The sequence below is a fragment of the Notamacropus eugenii genome, chromosome 7 (genome assembly GCF_028372415.1).
Source record: "Notamacropus eugenii isolate mMacEug1 chromosome 7, mMacEug1.pri_v2, whole genome shotgun sequence".
In the NCBI taxonomy this organism is placed as follows: Eukaryota; Metazoa; Chordata; class Mammalia; order Diprotodontia; family Macropodidae; genus Notamacropus; species Notamacropus eugenii.
Window position 1 is genome coordinate 135,769,454 of NC_092878.1, and position 12,840 is coordinate 135,782,293.

At 37.1% G+C, this 12,840-nt stretch overlaps 1 protein-coding gene across 2 annotated transcripts in view; it reads right to left on the minus strand.

The window, feature by feature from the left end:
- STPG2 (sperm tail PG-rich repeat containing 2) overlaps positions 1-12,840 on the minus strand; it is a 579,741-nt gene that overhangs the window by 453,223 nt on the left and 113,678 nt on the right. For both annotated transcript variants that reach the window (XM_072624685.1, XM_072624686.1), the window contains exon 9: positions 8,879-9,042. In XM_072624685.1, coding sequence (XP_072480786.1) covers positions 8,879-9,042 — 164 coding nt within the window. The remainder of the gene's footprint in view (positions 1-8,878; positions 9,043-12,840) is intronic.

Sequence of the window (12,840 nt, forward strand, 5' to 3'; positions counted from 1 at the left end):
AGGTAAAGGGGTATAGAAAGTTATCTGGCCCTACAGGACAAAAGATAAGATGGGGACAAGGGAAGGGAGGGATGATAGAAGAGAGGGCAGATTGGTGATAGGGACAATTAGAATGCTCGGTGTTTTGGGGGTGGGGGAGGGGACAAATGGGGAGAAAATTTGGAACCCAAAATTTTGTGAAAATGAATGTTAAAAGTTCAATTAATTAATTAAAAAAACAATATCATTGATATAGTATTGGAAAATAGGGTTCATAGACATTGGAAATATCACAGAGTCACTGCATAAACTGAACATTATCTCTGTGTTTGTGATATAGCCATATCTATTCTCATCCTTTGCCTTCATTCAAAACAAGTTCTATGCTGTCCCCAGACATGTTGTGGTTTGTGGTTCACCCTTGAAGAGGACCATGGCATCAGAGAGATGAGGATGTGACTTGCAATTGACTTGGATTTAAGTGAGGCAGAGCTGTGCAAGTTACCAGCTTCACTTTCTCCTCCAGAGTCATCTGAGTCCAGTGGCAAGACATAGATCAGAACTGCTGGAGATGACCCAGGATGTAGTGGGCCTTTTTAAGCTAAGATCTTTTTGAGTTCTCACTTTGAGTGAGGCAACACCCATTCAGTGAATGTGTCTCTTTAAGAAGTAAGTCTGGCCTCAGACACTTATTAGCTGTTTGACCTTGGTCAAGTTACTTGATGCTATTTGCCTTAGTTTCTTCATTTGAAAAATGAACTGGAGAAGGAAATGGCAAACCACTCCAGTATCTGCCTAGAAAACCCTAAATGGAGTCATGAAGGGTCAAGAATGACTGAAATGACTAAATGACAACAAATGTAAAAATCAGGACATTTTTAAGAAAAGGGAAAAATTGAAATTTGCTATAAATATTGAATAACTAACTGGCTCTATGAATGGTTTTCTTTTAAATACGTCAGTGCATCTAGACTAACCTATCAAATTGAAACCTGAGTAAAAGGAATTGTGCTTGACCATACAGAATGTTTTCAGCCATCAGTCATCATCCTTGCCTCTCCTTTCCTCCCCTCTCCTCAAATGGGGTATCATTCCTTACCTGAGGGTGTTTCACTTAAAGGAAGTTGATTTTGGTGGCTGAAATCTACCTAGATGACTTGAGGTTTACTGACTAGATTTCTTCTCAAATACCATGCCTTAAATACTATTCACCCTGGATCTCGATTGAACAATAAGCCCCTGGCCAAGCACCACTTGATGCTTATTTTCCAGTCTCAGAGTGAATATAAATAGTAACTTTCTCTTTTGGCCAGCAGCGAGAGGGTCTTTCCCTCCCTGATATGTAACTTAACACTGACATACATATCAAAAGATGGGGATAGCAGCCAAAAAATATCATTGCCTCGAGGATTCTTGCACCTTTTTATCTGCCAGTGGTTGGAAACCCAACAGATTACACACATCCTTGGAACTGTAATCTAGATTCTCTTAATTTAACACATCTTGCATGATTTATTACATAATCTAGTCATAACTATTAACTGAATACTAAAAATACATAATGCATGACTAGAATTTTTGGATATTATATGACTTATGAGTACATAGGCTTCCTATACCCTTTCCAAAATTATTTCACCATTAGTATTTTCATTCCTCACATTTCAGAATTCTTTATCTTCATCTTAAGTCTTATGGATAATATATAATAAAATTGTGGTTACATCCGTCGCCTCCATTCTATTTTTAACAACCTACAGTAATTCACCCTTCAAATGGCTTACATTCAAAATCACCTCTATTTCACACTATAAGTACTAAGAATGCTTTCGTTGGTATTTCTATCCTAATATGCTTTATAACTGGTGATTCATAAACTGAAAAAGTAATCTCTTCTAAAGATTTTTTATGTGAAGAACTACAAATCTAGACAATCTTGACGAGAATAATTTGTATGGTGTTCAGTTAGAAGTTAGGTGTTAATATATATCTCTTGAAGTATCAAAATAACTTATCTTTGCAATATTTCTATTGGCACTATTATTTTCATGTGGGTGATGTGGTCTGGGGAATTCATGAAGAATCTTTCACTTTTAATGTGTTGATAGGGTATCTTTCACTTTTATTTTGCTGTTTATGAAATTTTATGTAAATTGGCATACTGATAAAAGTTATAACCATAGTTATATCTATATTAATCTTCAGTCATCATTATGTGTATATGGAAAATACAGGATATTTATAGTAAAGAGTAATGCTTTTTATCTCCTATTCCTTTATATTTTAGTGAATCTTTTTTGTTTAGCTAGATGGCAGGCTACTCAAAATAATGAACCATTAGCACATAATTGCTTTAAAGTGGGCAGGCACTTTTGAAATTAAAATTCCCAGAGGAATCACAGTGAGATGCACCTATTCTCTCTGTTTTAAAATGACTGAAACTAGATAGTTGTAATGTAATGAAGACTAGTAGATCTCAAACAGTGCTTAAAATATAAATATACTTCTGTGTCCCAGAATGGACTTTAAAAGGTTAAAGAATCAGGCACACCCTAAAAATTATTTAAAAAGCAATCTAACTGGCTGAAGAAATGTTACTAGATACTTAAGGTAATTGGGATTTTTTGGTTGCTCTTTTAGCATCTTCATAATAAATTGGTAGAGAAAGTAACAGAGGATAAATGAAATTTGCAGATGACAGAAAATAAGAGAGAAAAATATTGGGTACACTAGAAAAGACAATGGAAATAAGAAAACAGAATGCTGAAAGGGTTTAAAAAGCATAGAAGAAAACAAAAACAAATTTTAAGATATATTTCTTGGAATATATAATTTTTTTTTAAATATTTGTGGTAAATAGTAATATGTAAAGAATATAAAAAGAAATAGCACAAAAAAGAGAAGTCTTACAACACGCAGCCCCAAAGGACTATCTGCTATAATAATATATTTACTTGGAGACATACGATGCAATCGCCTTAGTAATTACTGAGTTGATAGCAACATTATAGTGTGGTGCACAGAATGCAGTAGGGGCTGTTAGGGTTTGATTTTTTTAGGAAAAGATAAGAAGAAAATAACATAAGTCGTCAGGGGCCTGAAGTTTTCATTTATTAGAAAGCCATTTCCATGTTTACTTTTGGAGACAACTCCATACAGCTTATTTCTAAATATTCTGCCAGAAAAATAAACTCTCCTATACTCCAGGGAATCTCTGATCTTGCCACAGTGTTTGCTCTGGGAGATTATGAAGCTCTAAAGACATCCACGCTCTTCTATCATGTGAGACTCACTCTCCTCTAAATTGACCAAAGGAAGTCTGCTTCTCTGAGGACTTTCCCCACTTCCTCCAGATATCACAGGGATATCAGTGGAATGAGCAGACGCTTTGCTATCCTCCCTCTCGCCACATGAAGAAACCCATCTTCCACTTCCTTGTCATCTTCTGCATTATAAGCTAAACACACCCCTCTTTATTGCTCTCTATGCTCTCACTTTTGCCTTGGAAAACCAGGATTATCACACATGATGGCTTTCTTGCTGTTCCTTATATGACACCATGTCTTCCATTTCTGTGCCTATGTCCAGGCCATCTCCAACGCTTTGAATCCACACTTCCTCCATCCCTGAAACTAGTACAGTTCCTTATACCCTTGAGGCTCAGCTCCCTTCCACATGAAGTTATTTTGCTCTCACCTGCTGGAGCCCACCTTAACAAAATTTCCTTGTATCTGTTTTGTGTTTCCCCCTCTATATACTAGTTTGGGGGGGCGGGCATACCCCACCTTAATTAACAACATAAAACCCAGAATGTAATCAATATAAGGATAAGGGTTTTACTTCCTACCTCAATTAACATAGTCACTAAATCAATCAGCAGACTGAGGATCTAAATACAAGGTATAAAGGAATTTTCCACAACCACAAAATAATAAATATGCAAACAAAGTTTTAATCAGCTTCAGAGGATTGTAGGATTTGGGGTACTAAATGAAAGCAGGTAACACTACAACATCCTGTGACTGGCTAACAGAAGAGCTTGTACCTCTTGGGCATACAGACCAACAGTAGAAGAGTTCCAGTTCACTCATTCAAGAGTTGGTACATATGTACATATGTACACTTATATCCATTTGCATATCTGTATGCACACATGTAAATGGTCATTTGTGTTTGCATACATGTTGATGCATGTGCACATGTACGCATGTGTTACATAGACATAGGTATATACATATGTATCTGACCGAACTCTAAAAGCATTTTGTAATCTGGGAAACAGGTATTCTTCTTTAACTTGGTCTTTCCTGGGCATATAGTCAGGCCAAATTATACTTAGAGAGTCTGGATTTCCTCCAAGAGATTCTGCAATGCTTTCCTTGATGCAAGAAGTAAGATACTGTCTACAAATAAGAACAGCTGGAGAAAATCATCCACAAGGAATTCCTCTTCACCTCTAACTCTTCCTTGGCTCTCCTCCATGACAACGGTAAATACCTATGCCTTGGTTTGTGCTTCATCTGCTATTTATGATCAGAGTATAGTTAAGCAAAGATACTTTTATTATTAATAGCTTTCAAAAAATCTTAATCAACTTTGATTAATGGAAAAAGAGCTTAATGGAAAAAGAGCTCTTAAGACAGTAATTGTTCTACTGAATCAAATGCTTTTTTTCCCCGTTGGTGTCTTCTGTTTTCACATCACATTTATTTCTGAATATACTCTTTCCTCACTCCTACTCATGGGTATTTTCATGTTGATTATCCTATCAGGAGCAGTGTATTATAAGATGACCAAATGTCCCCTTAAAAACTATGCTTTTTGTACTTTTTGGATGCGCAACCAACTCTACCAATTTCTTTATTTGTATCTTCAAAGAAAACTTCTGAATCATCCTTTCCAGTAGCTGTAATTTCCTTTTATGTTCTGATTTAGCAAAAAGCAAGAATATCAAGATCTATACAGTTTAGTTCCTCTACTGTCTGTTCGCTCATTGAGCATGGGACAAGGAATGCTCATGATTGTTTAGAAAAAGAACCATGATCATTCAGAAAATGAAGAGCTATGTTAATGGTTACACATGGTCTAAAAATGAGATGATTCTCATCACCCTCTTGCTCCTTGTTCATCATGCTGCCACCATCACTAAAGAAACAGGATGAAGCCACACCAAACTGAGCAGCATTTTCTCTTTTTCCTCATTTTATGGACTGTCATGGTTAAGAAATTCATCACCAAGTGGCAATCCACTGGTGATAAGCTTTTTCCTATTTAACGAGGCTGGCTGAAAAGAAGAGATGCCCTCTTGGTAGCATTCTGTCCATATTCAGAAAATGTACCTGGTGCTTTGCTATTCCACATGTAGGTCACATTTTGAAAAAAAAATGTTTGACATGTTTTTCCAGATAAAGTCCAAGATTGTATCACAATTCTAATAATTCAGTTATTACAACCTACTAAAGAATTTGGAAGATTCCCTGAGCATGCTGAAGGCAATCATTATCCCTGATCTCAGTGGATATTGCTGTGTTAGTTCACTGGAATCTAAAGCAGTGTCAAAAAAGGACTGGAAGAAGAAAAATATGAAGAAATCATACTATGATTTATTCTATTATTGAACAATTTTGTAACTTTGCGTTATTTTTCACTTTCTACCACTCTTGCAAAAGTGGTAAATTAACTGTTTTCAAAAAACAGAAAAGTACCACAAAAAATTTGCAACAGCCTAAAAAGTATCAACACTATCAAGGAGAAAAATACTCTAATGAAAATAATAGCAAATTAGAAAAGAACTAACAAGCAATAAATGTGAAGACAATACATAATTTAAATTAAGTATACAAATGCCATTGTATTTGTTAAAAATGCAATTTGGAGAACACATTCACATTCTTTTTGGTGAGGCTTAAAATCCAAAATTGCCACTATCTAAATTGATTCATTATATTGTTATGCATTATGTATTATATTATGTATCATATATTATATTATGTATTGTAAGAAATTAAAACTAAGTGGAAACAAAGTATATCTTTAAAGAAAGTGCCAAGCTGGTGAACGTGATCATTTTGCTCTGTTGGAATCTCAAACACATACACTCCTCCAACTCCTTCCAAGTCGGAGACTGGGGTGGCAGAGGAAGAGGATGCCCTTGAAGTCCTGTGGGAAATATTTATGGTGCTTTAGTCTTCCCAAATATTTGAAGTAAAAGTCTTTTTTACAAAAACAAATTTATATTAGGTGGTTAAATGGAATGGGCAGGGGTGGTAGTCACTAACACCAGAGACTGAGGGAACTCAGTTGTTTAGGGTTCAATATGATAGCAGAGGAAAAAAAAGGCCAAACTCCTAAAGGGTACCCTAGGACCTGGGCACATGTAACACCCTGAACGTGAGAGATCCAGAGTATATTTGTTATGTGTCTACCAGACATAAAGTAAGTATAGCTGATTCTAAAAAAAGACAGAACCATGCTATAAGATTTTTTTAAAATACGTATTAACACAAAAGAATTTTAATGTTAAGAGTCCTCACTCAAGGTTCCTACTCTACACCCAACCAATACCACACACCTATGGCAGTCAGTGTTATTAAACTCACAGGCTTATGACTGAGGGCCCAGTCTGGTGGTTGTACAGCACTGGAACTGGAATCAAAAGACCTGAGTTCAAATCCAGCCTGACATTTACTAGCTGTTATGACCCTGGGCAAGGTCTTTAACCTCTGTCTGCTTTGGTTTCCCCAGCAGAAAAATGAGGATAGTAATAGCACTCATCCAAAGGATGTTGTGACGATCAAATGAGATATCTGTACCATGTTTAAAAAATGCCTGACACATAGATGACACTCCATGAAAGTTTGTTGCTTCCCCTTTCCTTTCCCTTCCCCTCCCAATGGCAGTAACTCTGCCTGAAAACCCCCTCCAAACCATACAAGAAGCAGGAGATATTCACTATGACCAGTCATGTGAAGTAAAAGAGGAAAAAGGCCAATGGAATCAGACTGGGCTAAAAGTCTCAGAAACCCAGACTAGAGCGAAACAACACACTGGTCCTCACAGAAAGAGTCAATCCAGTTGAAGTGAGTCTTCTCACCTCTGACCCCCCCCCCTCCCCTCAGGGCTTGATCTGGGCTGGATATAACCTGAGACAAGGAGAGTGATGCTACCCCTGAAAGACCGAGCCTTGGAAGTCCCTCCTTATGGCTGTGCATCTCATGAACTTGGCTGCCAACATACCTGGTAAGGAATCCAGGCTCATCCCAAAGGAAAGAAGGAACGGTAGGCAGCCCCACCGCAGAGGCTGGCTTACCTGGAACCCGTGTACCTGTGGGCTGACCTGGTGAGGGTCAGGTAGGGGGTGAAGATACCTCACCCTCACTCCTACTCAGAGTTATCCTTCTGCCTTAAGCCAGCAGGAAGGAACAAATTTCCTCTTTGAAGACTTTTGTATGCACTCAGCTCTGACTCAGTAGCACTGCCCCTCTCAAAAAGGCCCCTCCTTACTACGCAGTAAGTGAAAAGGAAACAGTCACAGAACATTGGTGCCTGTTGTGAAGGAGAGCAGGGCTCCTCTATTCCATAGCATTGAAAGGCTTACCCAGCTTCCACATCAACAGCAGGGTGCACTCCCACAGATTAGCTCTCACTGGCTTATACCCATTCCACTTAACCTCATGGGAAAGGGCTGCTCATAAAGAATGTGGCATTCATTCAGTTATGGGGTGTCCTTGCATCTGCTACCCATGGCAATGCACCTTCCAAGCCTAGGGGGTCTACTCTTCTTTTCAGCTTTTGTATACAGGCCACAGGAAGCTCTACAAAAGACCCTAAGCCAGTTTATTATCAAGATTAATTTTATCTTTCATGGAAAAACTGATCTATTCTTGCCCAGGATCACATGGTTGGTAAGGCAGGATTCAAATTCAGATCTTTCTGATTCTGACTAGAATGTGCCACCTTGCTGATCCTCTCTCTGTCTGTGGAGAATCACTGGCCACTGTCTCCACTATCACCTACCACCCAGAAGGTCCAGCACAGAGTGCTTCCAAGGTCAGAGAAAACCTGAGATTACTTACTACTTCCTATTCACTTCTAGTCAGTCACTCTGGTGGCTCTTTCCTTCACATCACATTATCTATATGCTTGTGTTTTTGGTTGTGTGTTTTTTCCATCTTTTGGGGTTTGTTTTTTTTTTCTTTTACCTGAAATAAGCTTTTCTATAAACATTGCTATGCCAGGCTTCTTGCTTCCTTGAGATCAGAGCTGTCCAGTAATGACCCTAAAGCCATAGAAGATCCTCTGAAGAATCCTTAGTTTCTTTGCTACCACATGGTAGGAGCAATATGTGCTAGTTTCTTTCAAGATCCTTCTAAAGAGAATGTGCCAGTTTTGTTGATTTTTTTTTTCCAAAAAAGGCAGGGAAACTATCTACAGGACTCAATTGTTTCAACAAAGACTAAAATTTGAACTTCCAGGGTTTAGATCTGGCCTAAGACCCTTACCAGCTGTGTGACCCTGAGTAAGTCATTTAACCTTGTCTGCCTCAGCTTTCTTTTCTGTAAAATGAGTTGGAAAAGGAATGACAGACCACTCGAGTACCTTTGCCAAGATACCACCAAATGGAGTCATGAAGAGTTGGACCCAACTGAAAAATGACTAAAAAACAAAGACTATGAGGTTATCAATTTATTCCAATTCCAACTCTGAACCACCAGAAAAAGCTGACCTAAAATACCTATTGATATGCATTTTATATGTATATTCCTAAAACATCTTTTCTATGTCCCAGTCTTAAAATTATTGCTAAATTACTAAATATTATTAAAATAACAAGTTGATACACTGATGAATTCCAAATCACTGTTTTGCCTTCTTGTAAACAATAGTAGGTTCAGGTTACCTGATAATCAGCTGGCCCAGGAATTTCATAGTCATCCTCTTTATAACAGTGGAATGTTCGAGGAGCAGAAGATCCAAATGCACTTTTCTTTGTTCTCTGTACATATTGATCTTTTAAAGTGTCAAATGTAGTACTCTTTTTAAGAATATCGTAACACCCAGGACCTAAAAAGACATTACAAACATTGAAGCCATAACACATTTCAATTGCTTTTCTGAGAAATGAATATTGATGTGAAAAGAGAATTAGGGGGAAAATATGAAGATATATTTAAATAAATGATGGCTAGAATTTATTCAATTAGAAATACTGCATATCTTTCAAACACAAACAGCTCCCTATGCCTTGTCACTTACACCAATCATTTCTGTATGCATTTATCAGAGTCAGTCAGAAAGCAGAAGTTTTTGTGATATTTCCTTGTAGTCCCAGAATATATATTTCAGAAGTCTCCTGAGCCCCCAAGGATTTCTCTCTGATCAGTTTCTCTCAGAACTCCCCTTTGAGGAGAGCACCCAGGTCACTCTCCTTTGGGTTTCTCCCTAGGATCAAAGCTAATATAATCAAAATGAAAGTAACATGCCAATTACTCATCAAATTTAGGACAATTGAAGCAATCTAACCAATAAATTCAGTGCTTCTTTAAATATAATGAATTGTGGTTAAATCCTACATTTAACTTTTACCATGTAACCATGGCATAACTTTTATTTGTCAAACAACAATCATATTTTCTGAAGAACTGGGTTTACTTAGGAAACTTACACTCAATTTAAAAGCTATTAAGGAAAATAGGCCTAAACCACCTTCATGATATGTCACACCATTTATCTTTGAGCTATGGGGCTCACTGCCATTGGGAAAATAAGCATACCATTGTTTATATTATCCCTAAAACAAATCAGGAATGGTCCAGTGACATTTAAATAATATGCTGTAAAATAGTAGTTCATAATGATATAACATTTAGTAGTTTACAAAATGTTTTCTGCACATTTTCTCATTTGAACCTTACAACAATCTTGTAAGTTAGGTAATGCAGGTACCTGAGTCATTTCTAAATGAAGACACTGAGATCAGAGAGGTGAAGTAATTTTCCAAAGTTCACAGGGCTAAAAAATGGCAGCTGTAATTTGGACTTGGATCTTTTGACCTAAAAACAATGCTTATTCCATTTATCATGCAGCCTCTTCTTTTCATGCTTTCTTCTCCATGTGTTCTGGGCTGGGAATACATCCTTTGTATTTCAGGTCATATCTGAACGAGGCTATTCTAGGGATTCAGGCTCAAGAGTTAAAATGTAATGAGGCACTTGTAGAATATAAAACACAATAAAAATCTAATCACAAGAAATTAAATGGATGCAACTTTTAATTCAGAAGTATATAAAATGCTACTTCCTTCTGCCTCCTCTAACAGGTGGAAAATAAAATGACCAGGAACACAAAGTTTTGAGCTTCTGAACATATTGATTTATTAAACAATGCATTCCAATTGTATAACAAATTGGAACCAGACCTCCTCAGCTTAGGGCTGGACCCAAATACAAGGGGGACAAATTTTTACGTATTAAAAACAGAGCCAATTTAAGAAAACAATTAACCAAGATGAAAAATTAGGTAATCTGATTTCTAATTGGATGAAAGATTAGGGACTTTAAAAATTAGAAGGAGGAGAGTAAACACATGTAATTCCCTGAAATAAAAAAAGTGTCCCATGCTTTATAAGTGTCTATATTCAATCAAAGGAACATAGAAACAGGAACTGATTGAGCAGTGTGGGACCAGTTTTCAGATAAGACATATGAGATGCTTGAAATGTACAATTGCAGGAAAATCATCAATCTTTAGACCTGATGGGGTTTCTAGTCAACATAACCTAGGTCCTTAGTTAAGGGTCTCTAAACAGCAGATAGAGGAAGTCCAACTTCCCAGTCATGAGCCATAGACTCAAATAATGCAATAAGGTTTTCTCCCAATTGCCACAATTGAACAAAGGTTTCTTTTGGATGGAAATTTCCCTAGACCCATAACTGAATAGAAAGGGAACTGAGCTAGTTCTAGAATTGAGTCACAATTCAATGTGGTTCATTCAATTCCCATAATTAACGACTTAGGGCTCTAATCATCTTAATTCCCTCACTCCAGTCACTACAACAATCACTCATGCCAGGTCAGGAATGCAGGAAAGTATTCCCCACAGTAGGAGCTCAGATATAACCACAGATACAATCCATCCCCCAATCCCCACTCAACTCCCCACCCCTTATACTTCAGGCAGTAAAGAAGTCAAAAGACCTCTGTGCCCTTAAAGGAGTAGTTCAGTCTACCTGATGCTGACATCATGGTCCATTATATTAGGTCTGGGACAAGGTTTGTGAAGAAAAAGGTGAGTGAGATGGAGAGGGTGAGGACAAAAAGGAAAGTTAAAGTCTCTGGCTCTGGTTGCTACTGGGGCATAGATTTGACCTTGCTATCAGTTCTGCTCAGGCACTGTCCCTAACTACTCTTCTTCTACAACAGTCCTTGAGCTCCACTTGTATCCATGCAAAACAATCATAGGAGTTCACAAAGAAAGATCTGTGACATAAGGGTAGAGGTTGATATGGAGCCTACATTGATGAAGCACGAGTGGTAACACTAGGTGGTGACAAAAGAAGAAGCAGCAACTTCAGGAACTCCTAAACCACACAACCACACCCTCTTGGAAGCACTGAAAATCTCCAAGTCTCCAGAACGAGCTCTGAAAATAGTACTGCAAAAAAGCCTGAAGTTTGAAAGATTGCCCATCCACTTGCCATGCGTTAACACAAAGTTCCAAATCATGAAAAAGGATAAAAATGACCAAACAAAAAAGAAACTAACCACAAAAAGTTACCATGATGACAAGGAAGATTGAAATACAAATGGAGGAGAAGACAATGAAGTCAAAATAGTTACAAGCAAAGCCTCAAAGAAAAAAATGTAAGTTGAATACAAGCCCAACAAAAATTTCTAGAAAGGGTTTTAAAAAACAATTTTCAAATTCAATAAAAGTAGCATAGGGAAAATCAGACAAAAGCAAAAGTATAAAAGTATGAAAAGGCAATTAACAGTTTGACAAAAGAGGCACAAAATGATGAAGAAAATAAAACCTTAAAAAACAGAATTGTCCAAATGGAAACAGAGGTACAAAAGCCGGCTGAAGAAAATAATTCCTTAACAATTAGAATTGAGCAATTGGAAGTTAATGACTCCAAGACACATGAAAAAACAGTAAAACAAAGTCAAAAGTTGGAAAAATAGAAGAAAATGTTAAGTATCTCATAAGAAAAATAATCTGGAAAATAGATTAAGGAAGAATAATTTAAGAATTATTGGATTTCCCAAAAGTAATGATCACAGTAAGAGCCTAAACATCATATTTCAAGAAATTATCAAGGAAATCTGCCCAGATATCTTCAAACTAGAGAGTAAAATAGAAATTGAAAGGATCCACTGATCATAATCAAAAAGAAATTCCAAAATGAAAACTCTCAGGAATATGACAGCCAAATTTCAAAGCTCCCATGTCAAAAAAAAAAAAAAAAAAACAGCAAGCAGCCAGAAAGAAACCATTCAGTCAGGATTACACAAAGTTTAGCAGCTACCACATATTGAGTAATTGGCTCAGAAAATGCCCAAAGTGGAGGGGATGGTAAAAATAAGACTATAGAAGGGTAATTTCTTGGTGAAAATGTATTTTCTTCCATCCTTTTGAATGAGGAAGATCAAAGCATTCAGACAGAGGAAGACCAAAGGAGACAATTGGAGGAAGATAGCAAGGTCAAGGCTCTTATATCCAAAGCCTCTCAAAAAAATATGAAATGATCTCAAGCCATTGAAGAGCTCAAAAAGGACTGTGAAAATCAAGTAAGAGTGGTGGAGGAAAAATTGGGAAGAGAAATGAGAGCAAGGCAAGAGAATCATGAAAAACAAGTCAAT